We start from the raw sequence: 25,425 nt of genomic DNA, 5'->3' as shown, positions 1-25,425 counted from the left end.
TTTTAAATATAAGGTTTTGGCAATTACAACTTGTTACTGTTTGTATATGTGTGAGAGTGAGTGAGAGTGGTTTCTGTGATGGACTAGAGGCCTTTCCAGACCTATTTTTAGTCTTTTGCCCAATCCTGGTGAGATACCCTTTGGGTACCACAACCCTGAAATCTTCTAGAACCTACCTACTAAACTCAGTCTGTTGAGGGTCTCAGTGCTTGCACAACCCTCGAATGCACCTGAATATTACGCCATTTGTACATTTTCTGACTTGGTATTTTTTACTATTAAAAGAAGTGAAAAGTCAATGGTGCCTCACAACATGGTCAACTCAGGTTTTCTGCTGAATTGACTCACTGTCAACTACAGTTTCTGAGGATATTCACATGAAATTTCCTTTTTGAAATTTTCCATCATATCTGATAGCACACCAACACAACATTTTAAATTACAGTATGGCTGGAATAGTGCAAGTGCAGATATTCATTATCTTTGATTTATGCTTCAACATTGCAAGGAGTGATAGCCCATTGCTACCACAGCTGTGACTGCAATTGTTCAATATTACACAGGAGAGAGAACCACAAAATCACACAGCAGAAAACATATCTGAAAGATACACTCCCATTTTATGTTTAAGAAGGCTAACAAAATGAAGGTAAATATATCAAATAAAAGCAAGATAGGTTGGTAGTGCCAAAATAAAGAAAATAATAAAATATAAATTAACAGATAGCCCTGCACTTTCCTTCACAGTGATTGATGTGTGTATGTGGTCAACTGTGTCAGCAGGAAATAAGAATCACGAAAGGATAGTGAACAGATTGTGGCATGTTTTATGTGTTATGTATTTTCCTGTGGAAATGACACACTAGTGTGCACAGTGGTTGTGGATTTGTATATCTTTGTGTGGAAAATATGCAGTAGGCCACCTTTTAAAAAAATGCTCCGTGGTCCTCCTCAGTGATGGGATGTGAATGGGGGCCATAGATTACTATTGATTTTACATGTGTGCTGCAGAATATCTGTTTTGAAGCTGTGGAAATAAAAGCAGGAAAACAAACATGTGTATTCAAGTCCTTAACTCTATAGAAGTGTATTTTTAAGGTACTATTAATAAGAGTTTCACTGTAATTGGTACACGTGTAAATAAATCTGAAATTAACTGATTGCAGTACACTGATTTTTTTATTAAAGCTTTACGGTTTAAATATCTATTTTCCACCTGCATTTTGCTATTAAGTTCATAATACATTGTACAAATCAATACTTTGTACTCAGCTGTTTCTCTAGAGTGTGTGTGTTGAGTAGAAGCATGATAAAAATACTTCAAAAATACTTGAATATGAATATGTTGGACATTACTTCCAATTATTTATATTACAATTGTTTTATTATAGTAACATTTTTCCGTCTTTGTTATTTAATAGGTACGGTTGTATTCAATCTTACTGCAACAGATGCAGATGAGCCAGGCACATTAAATTCTAAGCTTGCTTATCAAATATTGGATCAGCAACCTTCAGATGGAATTATGTTTTATCTTGATGATGATAAGATCAAGGTAGCACAACCGGGTCTTGACAGGGAGGTAAGCAATTCACTCTTACTGATGACTATTTTGATATGTTTGTTATTACTTATTGTTAAAGATACAAGTCACACTCATTTACATCATTTGAACTTCTCTACTTATGATCATCATTAGTGATCAAGCTTGGTCTTACCTCAAATGTGTAGCTCTTAAGATGACACATTAGTGTATCCACCTTTCCAGGCAACTAGAACAAAATGCATTTGTGAGTAATTACAATTACTGCAGACAAGTAATTGAAAGACAGCCCAAGCCATTCATGGAACTTAATTTAAACCAGACCCTTATGTTTTCACATTACCTCAGTAATATGGACATGATCAGGAAGAGAAGCTGACCACATTTTTTTTCATGCCTTTCCATCATTTGTTGCCTTTGGGTGAGTAAATGCTCACATATCCAAATGATAAATATATTTTTCTCATCATTCCTCAAGAGTTTTGAATGTTCATTTTTGATACTACTCCCTCTACTCCTAGTTACTTTTACTGTGCGAGTATCCATCTGTGTGTATAAGGAAACATGTCAATATGTAAGTTGATACTGTGCATATAATACCTAAAATGAAATTAAGTGGCATTTTAAGACTTAATATTAACAGCATTTTTAAACAAATGCACACAAGTACCTGTTAAACTAGGCACTTGGAACAGTATAACTTTTGGAAATTATTTTGCATGGGAAATGTTTTTTTGTATTTGTTGGGTCCTTGGCGTTTTAATTTAAATTTTGAATAAGCCCTGTATTTGACATTAATTCATCATTAAAAGAATATAGTCTTAAGGCAATATTAAGAAATTTTGTTAACCAATAACAAAAAAATGGAAAATTAAATAATAAAAATGTAAAATGTTGCTAATGGTCTTCCTGTTGAATAGATTTAGGAAGTAAGAGCTTCATTAATACTTGTTGTATTTTTATAATCCTTCAGTATTTGTGCTTGTGTTTATTCAGTGATTTGTCACAAATGTGATAAAGAGAATAAACATTTTTCATGCTGTTAAATTATTCTTTGGGAAAGGATGGTGATGACATATTTTTTATTAAATATATATGCTATGCTAAATTAGTAGTCCTTTTTAATCCTACTTAAAACAATTGACAGTGCAGGTTTTTAGTAAATATATACTAATTGCATTATGAATTACTTTTCAGTTACCATTTTAATACACCATTTTTCATTCTCTTTGTCTTTTAAGAAAATTGATCAGTATACTTTAGTTATTCAAGCCAAAGATCTGAACGGAGGAGAAGGCTGTATGTCTGCAACAACTACTGTTCACATTACAGTTCTGGATGTCAATGATAATTTGCCCAGGCTGGAAAAAGAAAATGTAAGTTAAGATAAACTGTTTGATTTCTTAAAATATGTTTAAATTATGATTTGAAGAATATATCAGTACATTGATTTTCATTTTCAGTAATTGTCAGAGTATTATGTAGTTTGTCTTCATTTAATGTTATTTTTCATTTATAATCTTGTTTGTAGTATGAAGGTAGTATTGATGAGAACACAGCGAATGTGCAAGTCCTGAGAATGAAAGCTTTTGATGATGACCTTGAAGGTACAGAAAACTGGCAGGCAGAATATTACATTGAATCAGGCAATGAAGGTGGATACTTCAGAATGGAGACTGACGCAAAAACCAATGAAGGCATCCTGATTCTTCAAAAGGTAGCCTTAAACCTTATAACTTTTATCATAACAAGAAAGTCTCATAACCTAAGATTGGTGTTAAAATTCAGGTGATAGCAGATTTGAGATAAATGTATACCGTTTGCTTGGGATTATCTAGTTAAAATTAAGGTTGAGAGTGCATTCTAGTTCCTTTTTGGGTCCAGAAAATGAAAGTCCTTGCATATACAAAAACATATGCCTTCAGACCAAATAAGTAAACTATACTGTGAATATAAGACCCACTATGGACTAAATGCCTTTTATTGTTTACATGTTCATTTAAATGATTTAAAAGGTTAAAGTTTAATGGTTATGACATTTCTACAAGAACCAAAACAAATGCAAATGGATACATAATTTGCAATGTATGGACCTTATAAACATCAAAACAAGATTACATTTTGAGGAACTTTTTATTTAAGAAAAAAACAGTATTTCTCCTGTGATTGAAGTGTTTAGCTCTTATTATAAAGTGTATTATTTTGCATATTGTCTATACTAGAAGCAGAATTTATTTTTATATGTAAACTAAAATTATTTGAAAACTGGTCATATTTTATAACAGATTTATTTACAATGCTAAACCAGTACTAAAATTACTTTGCTTTCTTTCTTGTTTTAGGAAGTGGACTATGAAGAATTGCAAAATCTTGAACTTGGAATTAGTGTTCGGAACAAAGCTGACTTTGTTGGTGATGGCGCTGGGGGTGCTGCTGGTGTTGCAGGTGCTGGAGGTGCTGGGGCAGGTGCTGGGGCAGGGGCTGGGGCAGGTGCTGGTATAAGTGGTCGTGGAGGAAAACTTGTCCCAGTTCATATCAAAGTGAAGAACATGAAAGAAGGTCCAAGTTTTAGTCCAAAAATAAAAGCAATTCCTGTTTCTGAAGAAAAGGGCAAAGTAGACCTTAGCAAACCTGTTGGTCGTTATGCAGCCATTGACAGAGACACTGGAAAAGTGGCAGACAGAGTCAAGTAAGTACAGTACCTGTTCCTTCTTGAATATGAATAAGTTAATGCTATCCATCTGTTATTGTAGCAAGTTGTTTTAGTTCAGTGTTGTAAAAATTAGAGGCTATTCTGTTGGCATCAGGAAGGTGCCAGCCCTGGACAGGGTACCATTATATCCCCTCTCATGTGCACATCCAATCTACTCATACTGGGCTGATGCAAAGTCAACGGTTAATTTAGCATGTATGTGTTTGGAATGTGAGGGAAAACTGAAGGTAGCGGTATTCTAATTGAAGTTGATATTTCAAAATAAGTTTACTCTTCCATTAAGGAACATGGTATCTTCAAGGTAATGTAGTTACACTTGCTAATCATGAAGCCAGAGATGTGTTGAATGTTTATTAGCCCATGCAAGAAACAATTTAATTGTATTCTCTACCTGTCACAAAAATGACCCTATGAGCCTTTTTGTTTTTCTTGTAATGCATTTTAAGTTAAAACACAATACCTACTTGCACATTTTGACAGCCTTCTAACATGTACATGAGGAGGCTGTGCACTGTTCATCCAACAGTATCTGGACTAAAGATTGAACCCTTTAGAACACTTGAACTATGTGGTGACAACACTAACCATTGTGCCATTTTTTCAAGATGTCTTTGTAAATTTTATTAAAATATAATTAAACATTCTGATTTTTCACCAGCACATTTATTGAAGAGGCTTCTTCAAGCATTAACACTAGAATTATCAAAGCCTACGAAAAAAAAACCCGTAAACCTGGCCCACGTTAAATCCGTTCGCACCTCTCCGTCAACGTCGTTTGTGTTGTAAATGTGTCGATAAGCGCAAGAAGCCTGCTATTTCATCCAACCAACACCCCCCTCCCCTAGCCGTTGAAATGGCAAAATGCTATCCTAGCTCAAGCCTTGTTTATCTGGGAGTGCAGTAGCAGGAGCTGTATAATGTAAATCGATAGATAGATAGATAGATAGATAGATAGATAGATAGATAGATAGATAGATAGATAGATAGATAGATAGATAGATAGATAGATAGATAGATAGATAGATAGATAGATAGATAGATAGATAGATAGATAGATAGATAGATAGATAGATAGATAGATGCTTTATTAATCCCAAGGGGAAATTCACACATAATATATCGTTATTTGGAACACATGCATTTCATGTGTATTCCGTGCTTACAAATATCTTTGTAAGTGTAGCATGACAGGATATGCAAGAAATGTTGAACACATACCTAAGAGACAAACTTTTTTCATGTTTTAGTACTAACGACAAAATTTTGACATGAAGTGTATAATGTGTGAAGACTGAAGTACAAATATCAAATAAGCACTTTTACCAAAGATACAAATATAACAGAACAAATGCGCTTTTATTCAAGATTATAACTGAAGAAAAAGAAATTGGGTTAGTGTAGCTTGTTGTCACGATTTCTTTGGTAGTACAGCAGTAAGAACTGTGACTCCTATTCAAATGGTTGTGGGTTCGAGCCTTCCCGCATCCCAAAATAAACCTTTTGAGTAATGAGCTGCTCTTATCGTTACTATTATAGAATAAAAACATACATTTAATTTGAGTCTGTAACAGCCGGTGTAAATGTATGGTGCTTGTACAGGTTACCGTTTTTTTTTTTATTCAGTTTTATTCTCTCACGCTTGCCCCGATCTGACACTGCTGTTTTCAAATAAGGATGTGCTATAACAGAGCTGAACTCAGATGAGAATGAGGGTTCTATATCGGAGAAAGAGAACAGAAGCCCTCCCCACAAGATACATCCACTCACATATAAGAACAACACAGCTGCACCAGGCATAAAGGCGAAAGATGGCACTGTTTGGATGCAGCAAGAGGTTCAGTGTCATTCTGCCAGTCAGTCTGCCCCACACCTGTCCTTCAACAATACAGCACAGCTTACAAAGCTTGCCAACATATCGTGCAATGTCCTGTTTGTGATTATTTTTTGTGATGGTCTTTACATAAGAAACATTTATATATTACTTATATAAAAGCCGATCGAATGTTACTTACCTTGATTTATTTACTTATCTTCCTACAGTGTAAAGTCACAAGTATACTGCAGAGCTTCCTGTACTTGATTGACACTTGTTTCTTATAGACCATCTGTGTTTTATGGGTTACAGATAGCGGCACTAACCAGACAGCAGGAGACAGAGCTGGAGGTGGCATAATTAAAGATGTTAAGATTTGCACTGGGTGGGACAAGGATGGACAGGATTAGAAATTAGTACATTAGAGGGTCAGCTCAAGTTGGACAGTTGGGAGACAAAGTCAGAGGAGAGATTGCGTTGGTTTGGACATGTGCAGAGGAATTATGCTGGGTATATTGGGAAAAAGATGTTAAGGATAGAGCTGCCAGGCAAGAGGAAAAGAGGAAGGCCTAAGAGAAGGTTAATGGTTGTGGTGAGAGAGGACATGCAGGTGGTGGGTGTAACAGAGCAAGATGCAGAAGACAGGACAATATGGAAGAAGATGATCTGCTGTGGCAACCCCTAACAGGAGCAGCCAAAAGAAGAAGAAGAAGCTTTAGAAGACTGAAAACATGTCACCCACTTAGTCAGAACAAGAGTTTTTGAATAACTAAAATTAACACAGCTTTATATATGCCACTCAGGTTTCTTTTTGGTCCTTCAGCTGTGTATCTTGATTCAGAAAAAGGTCCAATTGCAGGAAGGCTTGATGACCTCCAGCAAGACAGCACTTAGTTGGGAATTCAGGAAGTAATAATAAACACCTGCAGTAGATTTTTTTAGCCCCTTCTTTTAACATGTTAATCAAATATTATTTGTAGTACTAGGGTGTTGTACCGTGTTAGCCATTATGAATGTAGAGAAAAGCCAAGCAAAATGACACCTTTTATTGGCTAACTAGAAAGATTACAATATGCAAGCTTTCGAGGCAACTCAGGCCCCTTCTTCAGGCAAGATGTAATCTTGCCTGAAGAAGGGGCCTGAGTTGCCTCGAAAGCTTGCATATTGTAATCTCTCAAATATTATTTGTAACATTTGCCCAGTAACCAGTGCAACTTCATATATATGTACTGTATGTGTGTGTATATAAGCTAAAATAGTGTATAGACAAAAGCTAAATCTAGTTGTAAAATATGGAGATATAGCAAAAAGTATATTTTCATAATCAATTAAAGCATAAATTAAAGAGACTTACTAATTATTGATTGTATTATAGTCATATACTTTTTCTATGATAACCTCAATGTAAAGAAAGTGGGTGAATGGATAAATATTTAATTCATTATAGTCATGCTGATTTTATGATTACTGTTTTAAAACAGGTATGCAAAGGGCAATGATCCAGGTAACTGGCTGACTGTTGACCCAAAAACTGCAGACATAAAGCTTACTAAAATGCCAGATCGAGAATCTCCACATTTACAAAATGGCACATATATAGCTACGATTTTGGCCATAAGTGAAGGTTGGTATTTATTAATTTTTTTTTACATTTTTCAGTAGGTCTGAGGCTTGTGTTTAAAGGAAGGTGCTAGAGAATATTACATTAATTTATATAGTTATACACATATGTGCATGCCACTCATGTGTCCCTGAATAATGCATTACAAATATTATATAATAACAATACATTTTATTTTGAAGTGTCTTTCAAAATACCCATGGACACTGTACATTAATATAAAAAATTAAAACATATCATTAAACATTCGGATGGTTAACAGCATAGAACTGGAGGAGCGAAGTGAGTGCGATGGAACATATTGGTTCAATAAGGAAAACAGATCATAATAATAATAATAATTCTTTGATAAGCAGGGGCCAGACCATGAAGGGCTTGAAAAACTAACAGGAGAAGTTTATATTGTATGCGAAAAAGGGCAGGTAGCCAATGTCATTTTTGAAGTGTAGCAGTAATATGCTCCCAAGGTTTTCAATGTGTAACAACCCTCGATGGTGAATCTTGGATATTTTGCAGTATGTTTAGACTGCAGGGATGCCAAACAACGCTGAGTTGCAATCAAGTCAGGATGTGACAAAGGCATAAGTAAGGGTCTCCACTGCAGTATCTAAAAGAGAAGGACGCAACCTTGAGATTTGCTTAAGGCGGAAAAAGGCTACCTTGGTAATATTATTGAAGCTAAGGCTATGATAAAAGTAGCAATTTAAAATAGAGACACAATACAAATTAAAAAAACTAGGGGGCTTTGCCCCTTGCTCGCTTCGCTTGCCCCTCCCATCCCAAGCCCCCCCCTCCCCCAACCAGGCGCACTACGCTCCTTCCACTTTGCATCTCTGCCGCTCGTGTTGTCATTGGGGAGGCTGAATGCATGCTGAGGAGATGCAGTCTGATCAGCTGCTGGCTTGCTGCTCCTGCTGCTGAGCTGCGTGTTCTGCTTCTCGTGCTGCGCGTCGATAATTTAAAAGCCTGTACAGCAGCTGTCCTTTTGTCTCACTGCCTTGTCTTGCAGGACATCAAATTGTCTTCCGAGAAGATCCTTCCAATCCTTCCAAGATTTTTTTTTATAATAGAGAGATGAATTAATGAGCACATGTAAAATGTTAATATAGGAAATATTGTAATAAACTAAGTATGCATAAAATGTATGAGAAAAATAAAGTCACCAAAAAAAACTTCAGTGATGAAACTGTCACATTGTTAAAAGTGTATAAATAAATTCCGATGTGGGAGAACAGATGTGTCACAAAGACAACTTTGTGGGAAATGTGCAGTTTCTGTACTAGTGAGACAAGGAGAAACATCTAGGGATGTATTACAAATAACCAGTAAAGGCATAGAAGGAATGTCAAAGAGGTGTTAGCTGTGGGTAGAAATAGTACAGAAAATGACCGTTAATAGTAGTGGCAGACTGGTTATTTGGTGTCAGGCAAGAAATAAAGATTTAAAAAAAAAGATGAATTCTAGCGGTGTTGTAACAGATATTTCTAGAATAATAATGTGGGATATTACATGACTAATGGAAAACTCTGAAGTGACCTTTTAACAAATCAATCCATATCTCAGTGACTTGATATGTGCTTGCAGGTTTCAATCTGTATCTTTCTCTTCTGCCAAGGATGATGGGTGTTTCACAATCATCAACAAGTAGAGAAAGAAAAATAGGGAATACCAGCTGTCTTCCAAATATCAATCATCATGAAATGCACCCTTTTTTGCCAGGCACTTAGCATTGCATTTCACTTGTTACAGATGATTTGCATATTTAGGGAATTATATTCTTTTATACAAACATAGTTTTATGACTTGTTGTTGGGAGTTTTTAATCCTAGTATGTGTGCTGTCTATAAGACCAATCATATTGGAAACTCAAATTGTATGAAAACTTTCTTTGTCTGTGGACCTTGTTATATTCTACTGTCCAATGTCAGTCTTGTTTCTTTTAGTGGTGAAGAAACATGGATTTTCTTTTTACTTTTCCTAAAGTCTATGTCTTGCATCACAATTAGTAAGAAAACACCTTTTTAAAATAATAATGAATTTCATTCTTTTTCAGACATGCCTTCAAAAACTGCAACGGGAACTATTGCAATTCAAGTGGAAGATTTCAATGACCACTGCCCAACTCTTATAACTACTTCTGCCTTCTTGTGTGACGATAGTAAATCAATTGTTGTCACAGCTGTAGATGAAGATAGTGATCCTAATAGTGGCCCATTTAAATATACAATTATTGATGGAGCTCGTGGAACAACAAAGCAATGGACAGTTGAAAGACTCAATGGTAAGTAATGGTTCAGAGAAAGTAATGGCGGTGGTTATTTTTGTGTTTGATCTAGAATGGATTGTTGACTTTCATTTGTTACTGCAGTGTTACATGTGTTCTATCATCCTGTAATCTTGATGAGAATAATTAGTTGGTTTTTTTTTAGGTTTTTTTTGTACACAAATAAATGAGCTTTGAATACCTGCAGCATAAATATTAAGAAATTTTAAAAATTTGTTTTTTCCTGTTCCTGAAATTCTATGTTTTCATAGGGATTACCACAGGGGTGCACATTTAAATTTTAGATCGAGTAGTATTGTAGACTAAATTGCTTTAATTGTTTTTGTGACATTCAGGCAGAGTTCAGTAGTGAAAGTTCATTAGTAACTTTTCAATTTTCAAAAGTTAAATTAGTTTGTAAATACTTTTTGTATTAATATTTTTATGATGTTTAAGAACGTGAAAAAAGAAATTTGTCGATCATTTTCTTATTTACTTTTTTTCAAGATACTAGTGCAGTGCTTCGATTGCACCAAAAGCTTTGGCCTGGTGTATATAGTGTTAAGCTCAATATCCAGGATCAGCAAGGAAAAAACTGTTCAGAAGATCAAGTCTTAAATTATGAGGTCTGTGGCACACAGAAAAGAATAGGAACAAAACTTGGACTAGGAGCTGCAGCTATTGGCCTGATGATCTTAGCACTTTTGTTGTTGCTTCGTAAGTATTTTGCTCCCTAAGAGGTTATTGAAATTATTGTTCTCAGACTTTTATTGTCTTTAATGGTGGAGAACAGTAAAAAGGAAAACTGAACAAATTTACCTTATGGTAAATGGTACATTTAACTTTTTGAAAGTGCCCTCTTTCAAAGTAGAATTCATATATTCGATTATTAGTACATCTTTGAGCAATATAAACTTGGCATCCTTCTGCATCTTAACTTTTCCTGTATGTGTTATGCACTGTTTTGTGATGGCTTCAGGAACACTTTATTTTCAGCTCTATACAGTTTGTCTATTGTGACTCTTGATTTTTTTTTTGTCTTCAAACATAAGAATGCTCCTTATTTCAATCCATGGCCTTAGAGACCGCCACTAAATATTTTGTGTCAACTCCTATTGCTTAAGCTTTCATGTAGAATATACAAATGAAGGCTCCATACTTTCTTAGTCATTCTCAGGTTATCTTATTTTTTTCCTGTTGCACACATTAGCATTTTTGATTTGCCTCATCCCAGTTACATTTTTAGGTTTGTGGAGGCTGCTGTTTAATTGTATTCTACTTTATTAATATTTGCCTGCAACCAACATTTAAGTTTAGGTCTGTATTATTTACAATGTGTTACCTAAAACTTAAAAATGTAATCAAAGTTATTGGAACACAAGTCAACAATCAACCTTGCATAAGAAATAACCTTCTAAATTACTATTTTACAGTTGTACCTGATGAATCTTTACTTAGACATTGTATTTCGTCACAGGTCAAAACTAAGCTCTGCAGCAGATCATTATCCATAAAGCACTGATTATTCCTATATATGATAGGTAGTGTTGGCAATTCTCACACATCTTAATGTGCACCTGTATCTGCATTTGTACTTAACCTGTAAATAAAATAAAAATGATTTTTTTATTCAGATTTAGTAAGCAAACCAAGTTAATCAGTGCTACATTTTCCAAGCTAATAATTGGATAGATGGTGACAGCTCAAGCTAACGTGATGATATATTAGATAGTATTTCTGGCAAGCAACTATTATACCATTGTTTAATTTATGGCAGAGGAGCCGTCTGTGTATAATGTGCTTGTCCTTCACATGCATTTGAGGCTGCCATTGAATCTACTACAGGTGAAATCCCATTGTAACGAAACTCATGGGACCATAAAATACTTTATTATAACGGAAATTTCATTATAATGAATATGGGGAAAATAAACATAGTGTTTTGACCCGGTTGCAGTTGATTTGAAATCTCTAACAGCAGTGGCGCACGAACAGCTCCATGGCTGTTTTGCTGCGTCTGATAAACAGTAAGCCAAAGGAAGAGTAATTGGTTGTCCTCTGCAGGTCTATCTCTTGTGCAGGTCTGTGCCCCAAACTTGACAATACCTGTATAAAAAACAGCAGTTCTTAAACTGTAAAAAATATTTTATTTGAAATTGAGACGATAGATGTAACTTTTTTTTCAAAAAAATACAGGTATGAAAATACAGAATGAAAATGAAACGTTAGATGAAGATGAAGGCGCAATTCTGTGATGTTAGTTGTGACTTTTTTTAATAGAAATACAGGAATGAAAGTACAGAATGAAATGAGACATTAGAAGGCACTATCCCAAATGCTTTTGCCATGTCATTTTTCTTTATTTCGGAGACAACATTTTCCGGGATTGTTAATTTTTCTTTCAGCTTAAACTGACATTATTTCTCACTTTTTTGTAATCTCAAAGAAAACTTTAAGAAGCGATATGAAACTCGAGTAGCACAGTACATGTGGACACTCGGTGGACCACTAACTCAGGACTCAGCTGTGTGTATGATGTCATGCCTACACTTTTGCCGAGACTATAAATAAATTTTTGTCTAAACTCTTTGGGGAAAAAGATAAAAGAACAGTTTTTATTTTGTGGAAAGCATGTGGAAAAGATGCTACTGTATCACAAGGCAAAATATTGTATATATTCTTTGCATATACTGAGGCCAGAGTTGCATCTTAACTACAGGGGCACAGGTTACTGTCAGCATGTCACGATCTGGAAGAGATTTGTATGTTTTTTCCTCAAAATGCTCCTCTCACATCTTGGGTTGATCCTTGCTTTGTGTTACTCCTGCTGGAACGGGATATGGCCAACACAATTCAAAAATTAAACTTATGTGTATATTATTGTTAATCTTCATGTAGCATTTGATTATTTACATTTTTCTCTTTTCAAACAGTTGTTCCTCTTCTACTAATGGCTTGTGCTTGTGGGAAGGCTGGTGCAGGAGCCTTTAATAAAGGACTTGTTGCAGATGCAACAGAAGGAAGATTAATGAAGAGTGCTTCTGAAGGGATAGGAGAAGATAAGGTTAGTCTCAATCCTCCCAAACTATGATGACATATTCTAACAAAGTTATTTTCTCCTATACATATTTGCATAGTTTTAAAGCACAATGTACATGGATATGTCAAGTGAATGGCATGTTTATAGTTACAGGAGTAATATACTGTAAGTACCCTCACAGTACAATTGAACTTACAATAGGAAAATATTTATCATGTAAAAGAAACACCATATTGTATAATGTCTCATACACACTTGATGTTAGATTTGTAGATACAAATGTAAAGACAGCACTTGGAAGTCAATCTGAGACTGCAACATATTGTGCTCTTCAATACTGTATTGTCTGACACCAATGAAATAAAATTGATAATATAGTGGAAAATGAAGTATTAACTGCACTGACAATGCTTCAGCTATAATGAGAATATTTGAGATACACACAAGACATTTAAAGATGATACTGTCATAAAGTGTGTTGCTAGATTTTTAAGTTAAAATTAGGATTATGAGATACATTGATATTTTCAGGTGCCAAGTGGGGGCTAGGAAGTCTTTTGGTCTGGAACCCCAACATATTTTGTTTTTTTTTTTTTGTTCTCCAGGTTAACTGGAGAGTTTTTTTCGGTCCACCCTGGTCAACTGACCTTATCATCAGACTGTCATTTAGAGACCCTAAAAAATAAATTCTTTATTTAAGGACTCTTCTTCTTCTTTCTGCTGCTTCCATTACAGGTCTGCACAGCAGATTATCTTTTTCCATATCTTCCTGTCCTGTGCATCTTGCTCAGTTACACTCACCACCTTCATGTCTTCTCTCACCACATTCATAAACCTTCTCTTAGGCCTTCCTCTTTTCCTCTTACCTAGCAGCTAAATCCTTAACATCCTTTTCCCAATATACCCAGCATCTCTCCTCTGCACATATTCAAAACAGCGCAATCTCACCTATCTGGCTTTGTCTCCAAACCATACAACCTGAGCTGTACTTGTTTCTAATCCTGTCCATCTTCTTCACAATCAAAACAAATCTTAACATCTTTAACTCTGTCACCTCCAGCTCTGTCTCGTCTTTTTTACTGCCTCCGTCTCCAGCCCATATAACATAGCTGGTCTTACTTACCATCATGTAAATCCTTCCTTTCACTTACTGATACCCATCTGTTACAAATCACTCCTGACACTCTTTTCCACCCACTCCACCCTGCCACACATAAACATGCAATGTTTATCACTACATTGTACAAGATTTGGTTTACACTATTATTGTGGCATTACAAACACACAATGAGATCCCAGTGGATGTATAGCTGTTTTCTTGATGAGGATATATAGGCTGATCTGAATTTCACTAAAACAAATGAAGATGTGTAAAATGAGGAAAACTGTTTGTTTGTTGGTTACTTGGTGTGGCATTAAACATCCTAAACATAGATAAATTTGACTTGTAACAAGAGACTCTGAGTGCTACAGTTTTGAAGGGAATGATTTCAGAAGCAGTTCAGACATTTGGCATTCTCAAGATACAAATGTCAGCTAATACTGTTATACCATTTAACTCTAACCTTGCAACATACAAGTGTTGGTTGATATCATTATATCACCTAATCCTAACCCTGCAATATAAAAATATTGGTTAATTCAATTATATTATCTAAAGGAGCATATCCTACTGACTCCAGTTGATGCTTAAATTATCCCCTGTTCATGCCCAATTTATAAGATAATTCTACTCAAACAGATGTCCTGTCAGAGCAAATGTTTTACCTTACTGTATGTGTATTAAAATTACATTCTGCTCAGTACAAAAAAATATTATGTCTGTGTTTACATTGACAGTTACTTCTCAGAAGTACAGTTGAAATTATCTAAACTGTGTTGTCATTATTATAGCAGCTGTGTCACAGAGTTTCGAAATAAAGAAAGGCTGCAGTTCCCTCTTGCAAGAAAGAGTAGAGTAGCACTATGGTGCAATGGTTAGTGAAAGCCGTGCCCTTTTTTGTCTTAAAGTAAACACGGCAACAGTATCAGATGATTGGTGGCCAGTTAACCTGCATGTTTTTGAACTTTATGATTAAAATGCTTAGGTTATGTTACAATTAGGTTACACGTAAGAGAGGATGATGCACTTTGCTGTCTGGGGTGGTTGGCTTGTGGGATATTTGCTTATTCGTTACATTTCTGTTTTCATTTCTGAATGTCTACAAATAAGCAACAAACTCAAGGTGCAAAATCAGTATAACTTTCAGCATCAGGGCATCTAAACAAAGTGAGAACCTAAATTTACAAATTGAAAAGTTGTAAACCAGAACATAAAAATGAAACACTTTGCTTTAGTTTTGTTCTTTTTAAAAACTTTTGTTCTCTTTCACTCCTATCTTCTTTGGTTTCTCAAGCACTGAGTTTCATTTAATTCCTAAGTGCTTGGTGTTTTTTTCTGAAACACAGAGTCTTTCAATTTAAATGCCAAGTTTTTTTCTGCTTCTAAGCCTAAAGTTTCCACTCCCAATAAGCATTATTTCTTTGGTGATTAAATGACCAAAGCCTTGACAGTAGTGTTCTACTTACATCTTGCATTATGTACCAAATGGCATTTGTGACTTTGTGTTAGATCTACCAAACCACCAAATGCAGAAGCATGAATAAATCAAACAAAAACAAAGCAGGTATGCATTGCCACTAAAATGCATAAAAGTTCTTTTATTTTTTATTGAAATGAAATGACAACACATGATTATACACTGGGTGGCATTTACAAGTGGCTGCAAGAAGAGTTTTATTTTTGTTGAATATTACCACAGGATCTTATTTGTGAATAAGATGTAGGTATTGTGTGTGTTTAATATTATCTACATTATATTTTGTTCTGAACTATGTTGGGCAAATGGTTTATTCATTTGTTTATATTCCTGTTTTTATTTTGACATAGGATATTACAAAATTACTCCACAAAGAGGGATATTTGAATGGCACATGGTCAGAAAAGAAAGAGCATTTATTAATGGATGCTAATATGGTAGGAGCAGGTGGAGCAATGAATGCAGTGAATGCAATAAATGTGAGTGGAGCACAGCTGATGCATCAGCCTGGTGGAGCAGTATATTTTCAAAAAGGAGAAGGGTCAATGGACATGATGAACAGAAGAGAAGAACTTGTTGTAGGTGGCGCATTCATGGAACAGGGAGATGAGTTTGATATTGTGGCTCTACCTGATCACTTACTAAAAACCTACTACATGGAGGTAATGAATTATTTTTTGGTGTATATGAACATATTTATAAATTTATGACCATCGGTCCATACTTGTTGCTTTATGTATTCATTGCAAACATATAGAGAAGGTTTATGGTTTTTATATGCATGAACTTAACTATTAAATTTTTAATTACTAGTTATGTGCATTTTAGAATGGAGGCAAGTGTGTTATTTAATATAATTACATAAAAAATCACAATAAGCAATCAGGATTTTTGGAAAGAATAAAATAAACAGCTTTAATTTGTAAACGCTGGACTGTAATGTAAGTTGTGTTTAGGTCGTGTTCAGCTTAATTGGAAAAAATGCTAGTCAAGATTGCGATGAATTAACTAAAACCTACATTCATGCAGTACTTTTGTTTGTGCTATGACAACCTTTATAAAAATATGTTATATATTTAAGCAGTGCAGATTTCAATTTTGCTGTGATATTAATAGTACTGAGAATACATTTTGGCATTTATTTAGATGTATGTATATATATATATATATATATATGTGTGTGTGTTTCTGCATATTTATAATTTTATTATTCTTTTACAGAAGGCAAACAATTATTCAGAAGAGCCTGAGGACAAGACATTTAAGTTTAGCACTGAAGAAGACAAAGCCTCTGTCATTTCTGCTGTTGACATTTGCAGAGATATAGATGAAAGTTTGGATGACAACTTTTTCAACAATTTGGGTCCCAAATTTAAAACGCTTGCAGGCATCTGCACTGTCAATGAAACTTCTGAAGCTACTCACAAAGACTTAGCAGTTAGTGTTGAGAAAAGTGCTATGGTATCTTTACCAGCAAAGCTGAGTGGCGATTTAATATTAAATCAGGAAATATCTAGTGTTCAGGTGAAAAGCCAAGTTCCTCCTCCCATTGTCCAACAGGACATGTCTATTACGGAGAGGTATAGTACTACTACATCTAAATCTGCTGTTTCACAGCCTGCTGTTTCACAATCTGCTCTTTCACAGTCTGCTCTTTCACAGTCTGCTCTTTCACAGTCTGCTCTTTCACAATCTGCTGTAAACTTGCAAAAAAATGTACTAGTTTCAGATACATCATCATCATATGTCCCTCAAACCATGTACTATGCCACTACCCCAGTCATTCAAGCCACTCGATACATTGTTGAGCCCCAGATACAGCCAAATGTGCTGATTGCAGATAGGGGCCCAGCCATTGTTACTGGTCTTCATGCTCCTATGAGGGTGGCTGAAAGTTCACTTACACAAAATGTACTACTTACAGACAAACGAGTGATCGCAACACCAGTTATTCAGGGTGGTGTAGTAGGAATCGATTCTGGTACTTTACGTATGAGTGAAATTCCTGTTGCCCAGAATTTAGTGCTTGTGGACAGATATGGTAATCGCATACAGGGAGGAGTAGCTGGATTAGATCAAGGCACTTTGCGCCTGGGTGAAATTCAGGGTTCTAAAAATGTGCTGGTAACTGAGCAGAAAGTATTGACAGGTGCCAGTGTGCAGGGTAACGGCATAGGTTTAGACCAGTCAACTTTTCATATGAGTGCAGTTCCAAGCTCTCAGAATGTTTTAAGAGTGGAAAAAAGAACAGAATCCATTCCTGTTTTACAGAGTATGAGGGTTGTTGGGGATCCAGCCAGTGTCCAAACTAAGAATATAGTTGTAAAGGAAAAAACAGTGGTTTCTGGTCCTAGCAAGTTGGCAGGAGTGACAGGCTTTAATCATGAAATAATCAGCATGACTGAAAACCTAAAGAATGTAAACTGAGAAGGATTCCTCGTTTTAGTCAGAAAAATACTTAGGAAGACTTGTACATTTTGCCCTACTGTTTCAGGTTTGCTGTGTTTTTTTGTAATGAGAAGAAAAGTAGTGCAAAGTACTGCTCTGGGCTAGGCATCTTTCAAAAAAATCTGTCATGAAAGCTGAAAGTGAATGTCACAGTCAGAAATGAATTTGTAATGTTGAACTAATTGGGGAGATAAGTTGCAGTGAACTGTAATTAGGATTTATATGAATGTTTCTATACAAGTAACCCAAACTGTGCACAGTATTTGTTAAGGGCCCTGTTTCAGTAGGCTAAACTTTAATAAGCTTGGTGTAGGCTGTAAAGCATGTGATATCTGAAACATTGTGAATTCAATAACAATTTGGATTCATATTTCTGGTTGGTATTGAGGCATTGGTGCCCTAACCCAAAGCTTATTAAAATGTTAGAAATCAGCTTCTAAATGAAATGCATTAAGGTGAGGCCTTTTTTGCTGTTTTATACATTTTAAAAGTAAAATCCAAAATCCTAACAGGTTTTAAATTAAATGCACAATTTTATAAGGTATACCTTCATTAACACCAGTTTGCTCTGCTGTAAGGACAGCAAGCACATTTTTCTGGGGAGATTATCTTGGAAAAGTTTTGGGAAAAGTTCATCTTATCCTGGAAAATTAAGTGATGCCAACATGTGAGCACAATAAATGATTGGGTCATACAATATATAAATCAGCAATGGTTAGACTGGTTAATCGCCATTCAAGGTTTTGACTTTCTTTTCTTTTTGGTGTTTTTTTATTTTTTTTGCTTCACTTCTTTTTTAATTTTGAATCACACCTTTTGAGATATTCTCCCAAAAATAATAAATTGGTAAATATAAAAACAGATAACACGATGAATAAATGAGTTGGTAAAACAATAGTAATTCCATTCTCATTTCCTGGTGGAATATCTGCCAGCCACGGTGGTGCAGTGGTACCGCTGCTGCCTCGCAGTTAGGAGACCCGGGTTCGTTTCCCAGGTACTCCTTGCGTGGAGTTTGCATATTCTCCCCGTGTCCACGTAGGTTTCCTCCCACAGTCCAAAGACATGCAGGTTAGGTGCATTGGTGATTCTAAATTGTCCCTAGTGCGTGCTTGGTGTGTGTGTGTGTGTGCCCTGTGGTGGGATGGTGCCCTGCCTGGGGTTTATTTCCTGCCTTGTGCACTGGGATTGGCTCCAGCAGACCCCCATGACCCTGTAGTTAGGATATAGCGGGTTGGATGATGGATGGATATCTGCCAGCTAATGTTTTGTTCAAGGTGTGGGACGATATATTGGTATTTTTCCCTTTTTTGCGCAGCAATGACAAGTTAGTATGTATTGTTTTTTTCTCTGGAACTTGTTGCTTTTAAATGTTATGTAAAATGTAAAACTTTTGTGTTTGTTTTTGTAAATTGTGCAATATATCACATATGAATTAAAAAGCCAATAGTGGTCTTTTTTAAAATTTTGATTCAGTATGTATAGCTTTATACTATATTAGTAGTTTTTATTCTAAATGAAACATTGTACATAGTTTTCATGCAGAAATTTAGCTGTACTCCATTAATTAAAACTGACATAAAGGTTACTACACATCATATAATATTAAACCAACTACTGGAATTTTTTAGTTGATATTCAAATAATCAATATTTAAAATTAGCATTAACACATTTCAGATATAAACGTTATTGTCATGTGTATGGAGTACAGTGAAATTTTTACTTTTACATAATATAGTTCATGTTTTTGTCTTGTTGAGTTATAAAATGTTTCTGTTGTGCATTTTTTAAAACAATTGTTGTAGGCAATGTTTGGTTTACAGGTTGAAAAGGAAAGAAGAACATTACCTTTTGATATTTAAGTGATGAACCTTTTGTGCAGTCTTTTGCATATGCACTTGTTTTTTTCATTTTTCAGAAGACAAATGTACAGTTTTGAACTGCCCTTAATGTGTAAAAGACTTCAAGTATTTTTTTTACTAATATCAAAGGCAATTTTATTATGCATTTACCTCTGTGCTGGTGATTGTTGTAATGCTGATTTGCATGAATGAATTTATTACAGAGCAGTTTGCATGTAGTCACAGTCCATGTAAAACTGGAGAACCCTTACTACTTTGTACCTCTTTACACTCTTTATGAGATATTCATTTTTTATGAACTGACAAATGATTTTAAGTATCATTATTGTTAATTACATATTTTTGCAACCTCTTTGCTTTTTATTTTGAAATAAAAAAAAATTGTTGTACAATACAAATTTCTAAATTATTTTCCTTAAATATTGCAATTATATGACAGTTCAGTTTTTATAGTGTCATAAAGTGCAATTACAGTTTTGGAATGGTGTTCCAAACAGAATTACAAATTAGAACATTAGGACAATCTAGACAAGAACAGGCCATTCGGCCCAACAAAGATCACCAGTCCTATCTGCTTAATTCTTCCAAAATAACATGAAGTCAAGTTCTGAACATCTCTAAAGTCCTACTGTTAACCATACTACTTGGTAACTTATTCTATGTGCTTATGGTTCTCTGTAAAAAGAAAAACTTCCTAATGTTTGTGCAAAATTTACCCTTAACAAGCTTCCAACTGTGTCCCCGTGTTCTTGATGAACTCATTTGAAAATAACAGTCTCGATCCACTGTACTAATTCCCTTCATAGTTTTAAAAACACTTCGTTCATTCCTCATCTTAATCTTCTTTTACTTAAACCCCCCTCTTTTACTTACCTCCTCTGTAGCTCTCGAATCAGCTAATCAGTCTTCTTGGGACTTTCTCTACTGCTGCTATGTCCTTTCTTTAGCCTGGAGACCAAAACTGCACACAGTACTCCAGATGAGTCCTCACCAGTGTGTTATAAAGCATTAGCGTAACCTTGGACTTAGAATGTTACATTATATAGCACAATGTGTACAGTACGTTATCCTTCTTAATGGCTTCTGGCAGTTGATTGTGACAAGTCTGCCTCCTAAATCCTTCTCATAAGGTGTACTTCCAATTTTCAGACCTCTCATTGAAAATTGAGAGGTCTCAATTCATATTTTCAATTCAATATCATATCATATTGTATTCATATCTAACATTTTTACTTCCTATATGTAATACTTTAAATTTACTTACATTCAATTTCATTACCACAAATCTGCTCAAGTCTGCATGCTGTCCAAGGCCCTCACATTCCATATTATCTGCCTATCCACCTAACTTGGTATCAGCTGAAAATCTCAGCAGCTTTTATTTAGGTCATTAAAATGCACAGATTGAGTACAACAAAACCATAATTGTGAAGACAAAGCATCTTGCAATATGCACACATAAAAATATACTGTATTACAGTTTGTAAAGTCATGTAGCTTACTAGCCCTAACAGTGGCATTCTGCAATGCATTATCACACAGGTAAACAACAACAGGTCCAGAATAACAACTTGATGCTATATATTTCTATGTTAATATAATTTTAAATACAAAATTACTTTTTCCAGTTGTTTAATTTAAGCTGTGTTTTAAAGCATTTGTAAAGATTTCAAAGAAATATGTATCAGTTTATTGTCTTCATTGATTTATTATTTATATGTTTTCTATTTTATTGAATTTATTAAAAGCAAGTTACATTCCATACAGGCAACAAACAACCTTTTGGATACGTGCATGTTTTGAATTCCAAATAAATGAGGTTATGATTGAATGTAACTTCTTAAAAAATGATTTGTTAATGTATATGAGGTGGCTTTGAAATAGAAAAGGATGCTTACGAAGGATATTCATTTTGACAGTGTTAATTCTCCCTGCTAAAGTGAGATGGAGGGTAGACCATCTATGAAAGTCTTGCATAAGTTTTTCCAAACAGATAGCAAAGTTTTGTTGAAAAAGAGATTTATATTTACTTGTGATGTTCAGCCCTAGGTATTTAAACTGATCTGCGATGATAAAAGGGAAGGTGTTCACTGGAAAGAGAACTTTTATTTAAATTAACTTTGAGTCCAGATATCTTTTCAAATTCTAATAGTGCTCTTACGACTGCAGGCACTGTATTTTTTGGATCAGATATATATATATATGGTACCATATCATCTGCATATAGTGATATTTTCTCTTCAAGTCCTTCTCTGATAATCCCCTTTGTCTCAGAAGCATTTTGAAAGTGAATTGTCAATGGCGATTGCAAATAGCAGGGTGACAGGGCATCCTTGTCTAGTACCATGTTCTAATTTGAAGTAGTCTGAAACCATGTTGTTAATACAAACATGAAACTTCTGGACTGGTATACAGGAGTTTGATCCATGCACGTATGTTTGAGACAAACCCAAACTTGTGCAATGTAGTGAATAGGTAGTCCCATTCAACCATATCAAATGCTTTTTCTGCATCCAGCGATAATAAGATCCCTGTTAGACTTTGTGAGTTAATATGATACATTAAATAGGCGTTGAAGACTGGAAGCTAAACGTCTGCCTTAAATAAATCCGGTTTGGTCTTTTGATATTACCTAAGGAAGCACTTTCTCAACCCTTTAGAGAGTATCATCATTATTCAGAAGTGAGATTGTGGTGACAAGGGGCATCCTTGTCTGGTACCACGTTCTAGTTTAAAGTAGTCTGAACAAATGTTGTTAATACAAACTGAAGCTTCTGGATTGGTATACAGTAGTTTGATCCATTCACACATGTTCGGGCCAAACCCAAATTTCTCTAATGTAGTGAAAAGGTATTTCCATTCAATCATGTCAAATGCTTTTTCTGCATCCAATGATAATATTTCTGGGGTGTTTGACTTTGGTGAGTATATTACATTAAACAGGCGTCAGAGATTGGAGGATAAGTGTCGACCCTTGATAAATCCAGTTTGATCTTGTGATATTACCGAAGGCAGCACTTTTTCCATCCTTCTGGCTATGATTTTTGAGAGTATCTCTACATCATTATTCAGAAGTGATATTGGTCCTAATGAGTCCTTATTTTTCTTAAGAAAGATGGTAATTAATTCTTGGTAAAATTGTATTGTCTCTGGCTTCTGTAAATGTTGATAATAAAAGGGGAGCTAATTTAATTGAAAAATATTTATAAAATTCGGCAGGGTAGTCATCAGGGTCTGCTGCTTTCCCACTGTTAAGTGAGTTAATAGCAGCTAGTCATTCTGAAAGTGTCAGAGGTTTATCCAATTCCTCTGCACTGAGAGTATCTACCTGTGGTATTTGTAATGCACCGAGAAACGCATTAGATTGTCATCTTCTTTACACTGAGTAGGATATAAGGACTTATACCGTCTTTTTCCGAAAATAAGACACTGTCTTACTTTCTTTTTTGGTCCAAAATACGCACTAGGGCTTATTTTCGGGGGAGGACAAAAATAAAAGTATATTTATATATTTTTATTTAATATTTATTTATTTTACACAGAATACAGAAATTAAAATTTATTCAATTACAGTCATGTCATCTTCTTCTGGAACATCGTCATAAATCAAGATTTACACCCCTGGAGTCTTCCACAATTCCCTTTTTGTACTCGACGGAATAGCTCTTTCGTTTTGTTCTCATTTTAACTGCGGTTAAAAATTATTCACTTTATAAAAAATAAAATTACGTATGAGGAAATAATCAGACTTACAAGACTGAAATGAACAAACATTGTATCTGCACTGTCGCTCAATGTAGACTGCTGCCTTAACGAACAATTATTTATAGTGTGCGCCAACGACGCGTTCTGTCGCATTCCGCATATGCATGCCCCCCTCCACCCCCTCCCCACCTCATTCGACCATACTCTGCGATACGCGCGACGCAGTACAACACAGCAGAGCAGAGCGGACACAATATTTACGGTATGTATTCATGCTGCCTTATGTTGTATTTTTAAGATAAATTCCAAGAATTAATTTGAAACGAACTGTAGAGGTAAACAATGAATTTCTCGGAATATTTTATTTCAAACATTTCTCTGAAATACGAGTATTAGGGAAGCTAAACATACTTAATAAATCAACAGCATTTTTTAACGAATTCTTTTTTTCACATTATTTTAACTAGGGCTTATTTTCGGGGGAGGGCTTATATTACAAAAAGTTCCGAAAATCTCGATAGGGCTTATTTTCGGGGGATGTCTTATTTTCGGAAAAAGACGGTAGTAGTTTCTAAATGTGTGCATTATATTTTTATGGTTAATGATTTTGTCTCAGTCTGTGTTGGTAATTACTGGTATTGCTTTGCAAATTCCTGCTTGTGTATTTGTTGAGCTAAGATCATCAGCCTTCTCTCTGTGTTCATAGTAATGATGCCATGATTTAAAAATGAGTTGTTCAGTTTCTTTTGTTGTCAAGAGGTTGGGTTCTGAATGCAAAGCCTGTCTTTTCCTATAACATGTCTCATTTTTGATCTGTTCTGGTAATTTCACTGATTAACACTGATGCCTTCTTGGTTTCCGATTTATTTTTGTGGGACAGATATGAAATAATTTGACCTCTTAATAATGCCTTCAGAGTTTCACAGAGTATTCCTGCAGAGACCTCTGAGGATGTATTCATCTCTAAAAAAAAATCACTTTGCTTGGATATAAACTCTGTACAGTTGTCGTACAGTTGTCTGGACAGTTCTCATCAGATAATAAAACTGTGTTAAGACACCAGCTGTGAGATGATTATGTGGAGCCTAATGATTTGAGTGCCATGATCAAAGGGGCATGGTCACTGATAACAATAGCATCGTACTTGCAAGATTAAATCATGGGCAAAAATTTATTATCTTAAAAGAAATAATCAATTCTTGAGTAACAGTGATGTACTGGTGAGAAGAAGGAATATGCTCTTGAGTTTGGATTTAAAAATCTCCAAGGGTCTGATAAGTTGTGATCAATTACAAACTGTGTAATTGTTTTTGCAGTGCTAGATGTTATTGCACCTGTGTCAGGAGACCTATCCAGGGGCCTCATGTATAAATGTTGCGTACCCACAAAAATGTTGCATACTCCTGTTTCCATGCTTAAATCGCAATGTATAAAACCTAAACTTGGTGTAACGCCACACACATTTTCACGGTAGCTCAAACCTTGGCGTACGCAAGTTCTCTGCTCGGTTTTGCAAACTAGTGGCACCCAGTGTCAAAGCAGTGCTTTTGTTCCAGTGTGGTTTCCCCTTCTTTATTAGATCCACATCCCTGATGCGGCTTTATCATATATACTGAAATTAACCGCATATTGTTTATTAGTTTAAGGCATCTGATTGAAAATAACTTGTTACAATATAGTGGTCCACGGAATAGCCAAACTATTCCAAATACCATAGCTGCTTTAGCATTGTTACTCTCATTGCACTTTCTTCTTCTTCTTTCAGCTGCTCCCGTTACGGGTTGCCACAGCAGATCATCTTTTTCCATATTACTCTCACTGCACCACTCGGAGTAT

At 35.2% G+C, this 25,425-nt stretch overlaps 1 protein-coding gene across 2 annotated transcripts in view; it reads left to right on the top strand.

The window, feature by feature from the left end:
* Nucleotides 1-25,425, top strand: part of LOC114653360 (desmoglein-2-like) — a 199,655-nt gene that overhangs the window by 22,264 nt on the left and 151,966 nt on the right. Inside the window, exons 5-15 of one of the 2 annotated variants that reach the window (XM_028803630.2) lie at nucleotides 1,422-1,582; nucleotides 2,785-2,919; nucleotides 3,075-3,260; nucleotides 3,886-4,232; nucleotides 7,551-7,693; nucleotides 9,744-9,971; nucleotides 10,461-10,670; nucleotides 12,887-13,017; nucleotides 15,923-16,234; nucleotides 16,794-18,971; nucleotides 19,298-20,063. In XM_028803630.2, coding sequence (XP_028659463.1) covers nucleotides 1,422-1,582; nucleotides 2,785-2,919; nucleotides 3,075-3,260; nucleotides 3,886-4,232; nucleotides 7,551-7,693; nucleotides 9,744-9,971; nucleotides 10,461-10,670; nucleotides 12,887-13,017; nucleotides 15,923-16,234; nucleotides 16,794-17,999 — 3,059 coding nt within the window. In that variant the 3' untranslated portion in view covers nucleotides 18,000-18,971; nucleotides 19,298-20,063. Of the gene's footprint in view, nucleotides 1-1,421; nucleotides 1,583-2,784; nucleotides 2,920-3,074; nucleotides 3,261-3,885; nucleotides 4,233-7,550; nucleotides 7,694-9,743; nucleotides 9,972-10,460; nucleotides 10,671-12,886; nucleotides 13,018-15,922; nucleotides 16,235-16,793; nucleotides 18,972-19,297; nucleotides 20,064-25,425 lie in introns of those variants that run through there. The other variant, XM_051929344.1, reaches the window with a different exon arrangement.

This window comes from Erpetoichthys calabaricus, chromosome 6 (assembly GCF_900747795.2).
Source record: "Erpetoichthys calabaricus chromosome 6, fErpCal1.3, whole genome shotgun sequence".
NCBI lineage: Eukaryota > Metazoa > Chordata > Cladistia > Polypteriformes > Polypteridae > Erpetoichthys > Erpetoichthys calabaricus.
The sequence above is the reverse complement of the archived record's forward strand: the minus strand, read 5'-3'. Positions and strand labels throughout refer to the sequence as shown.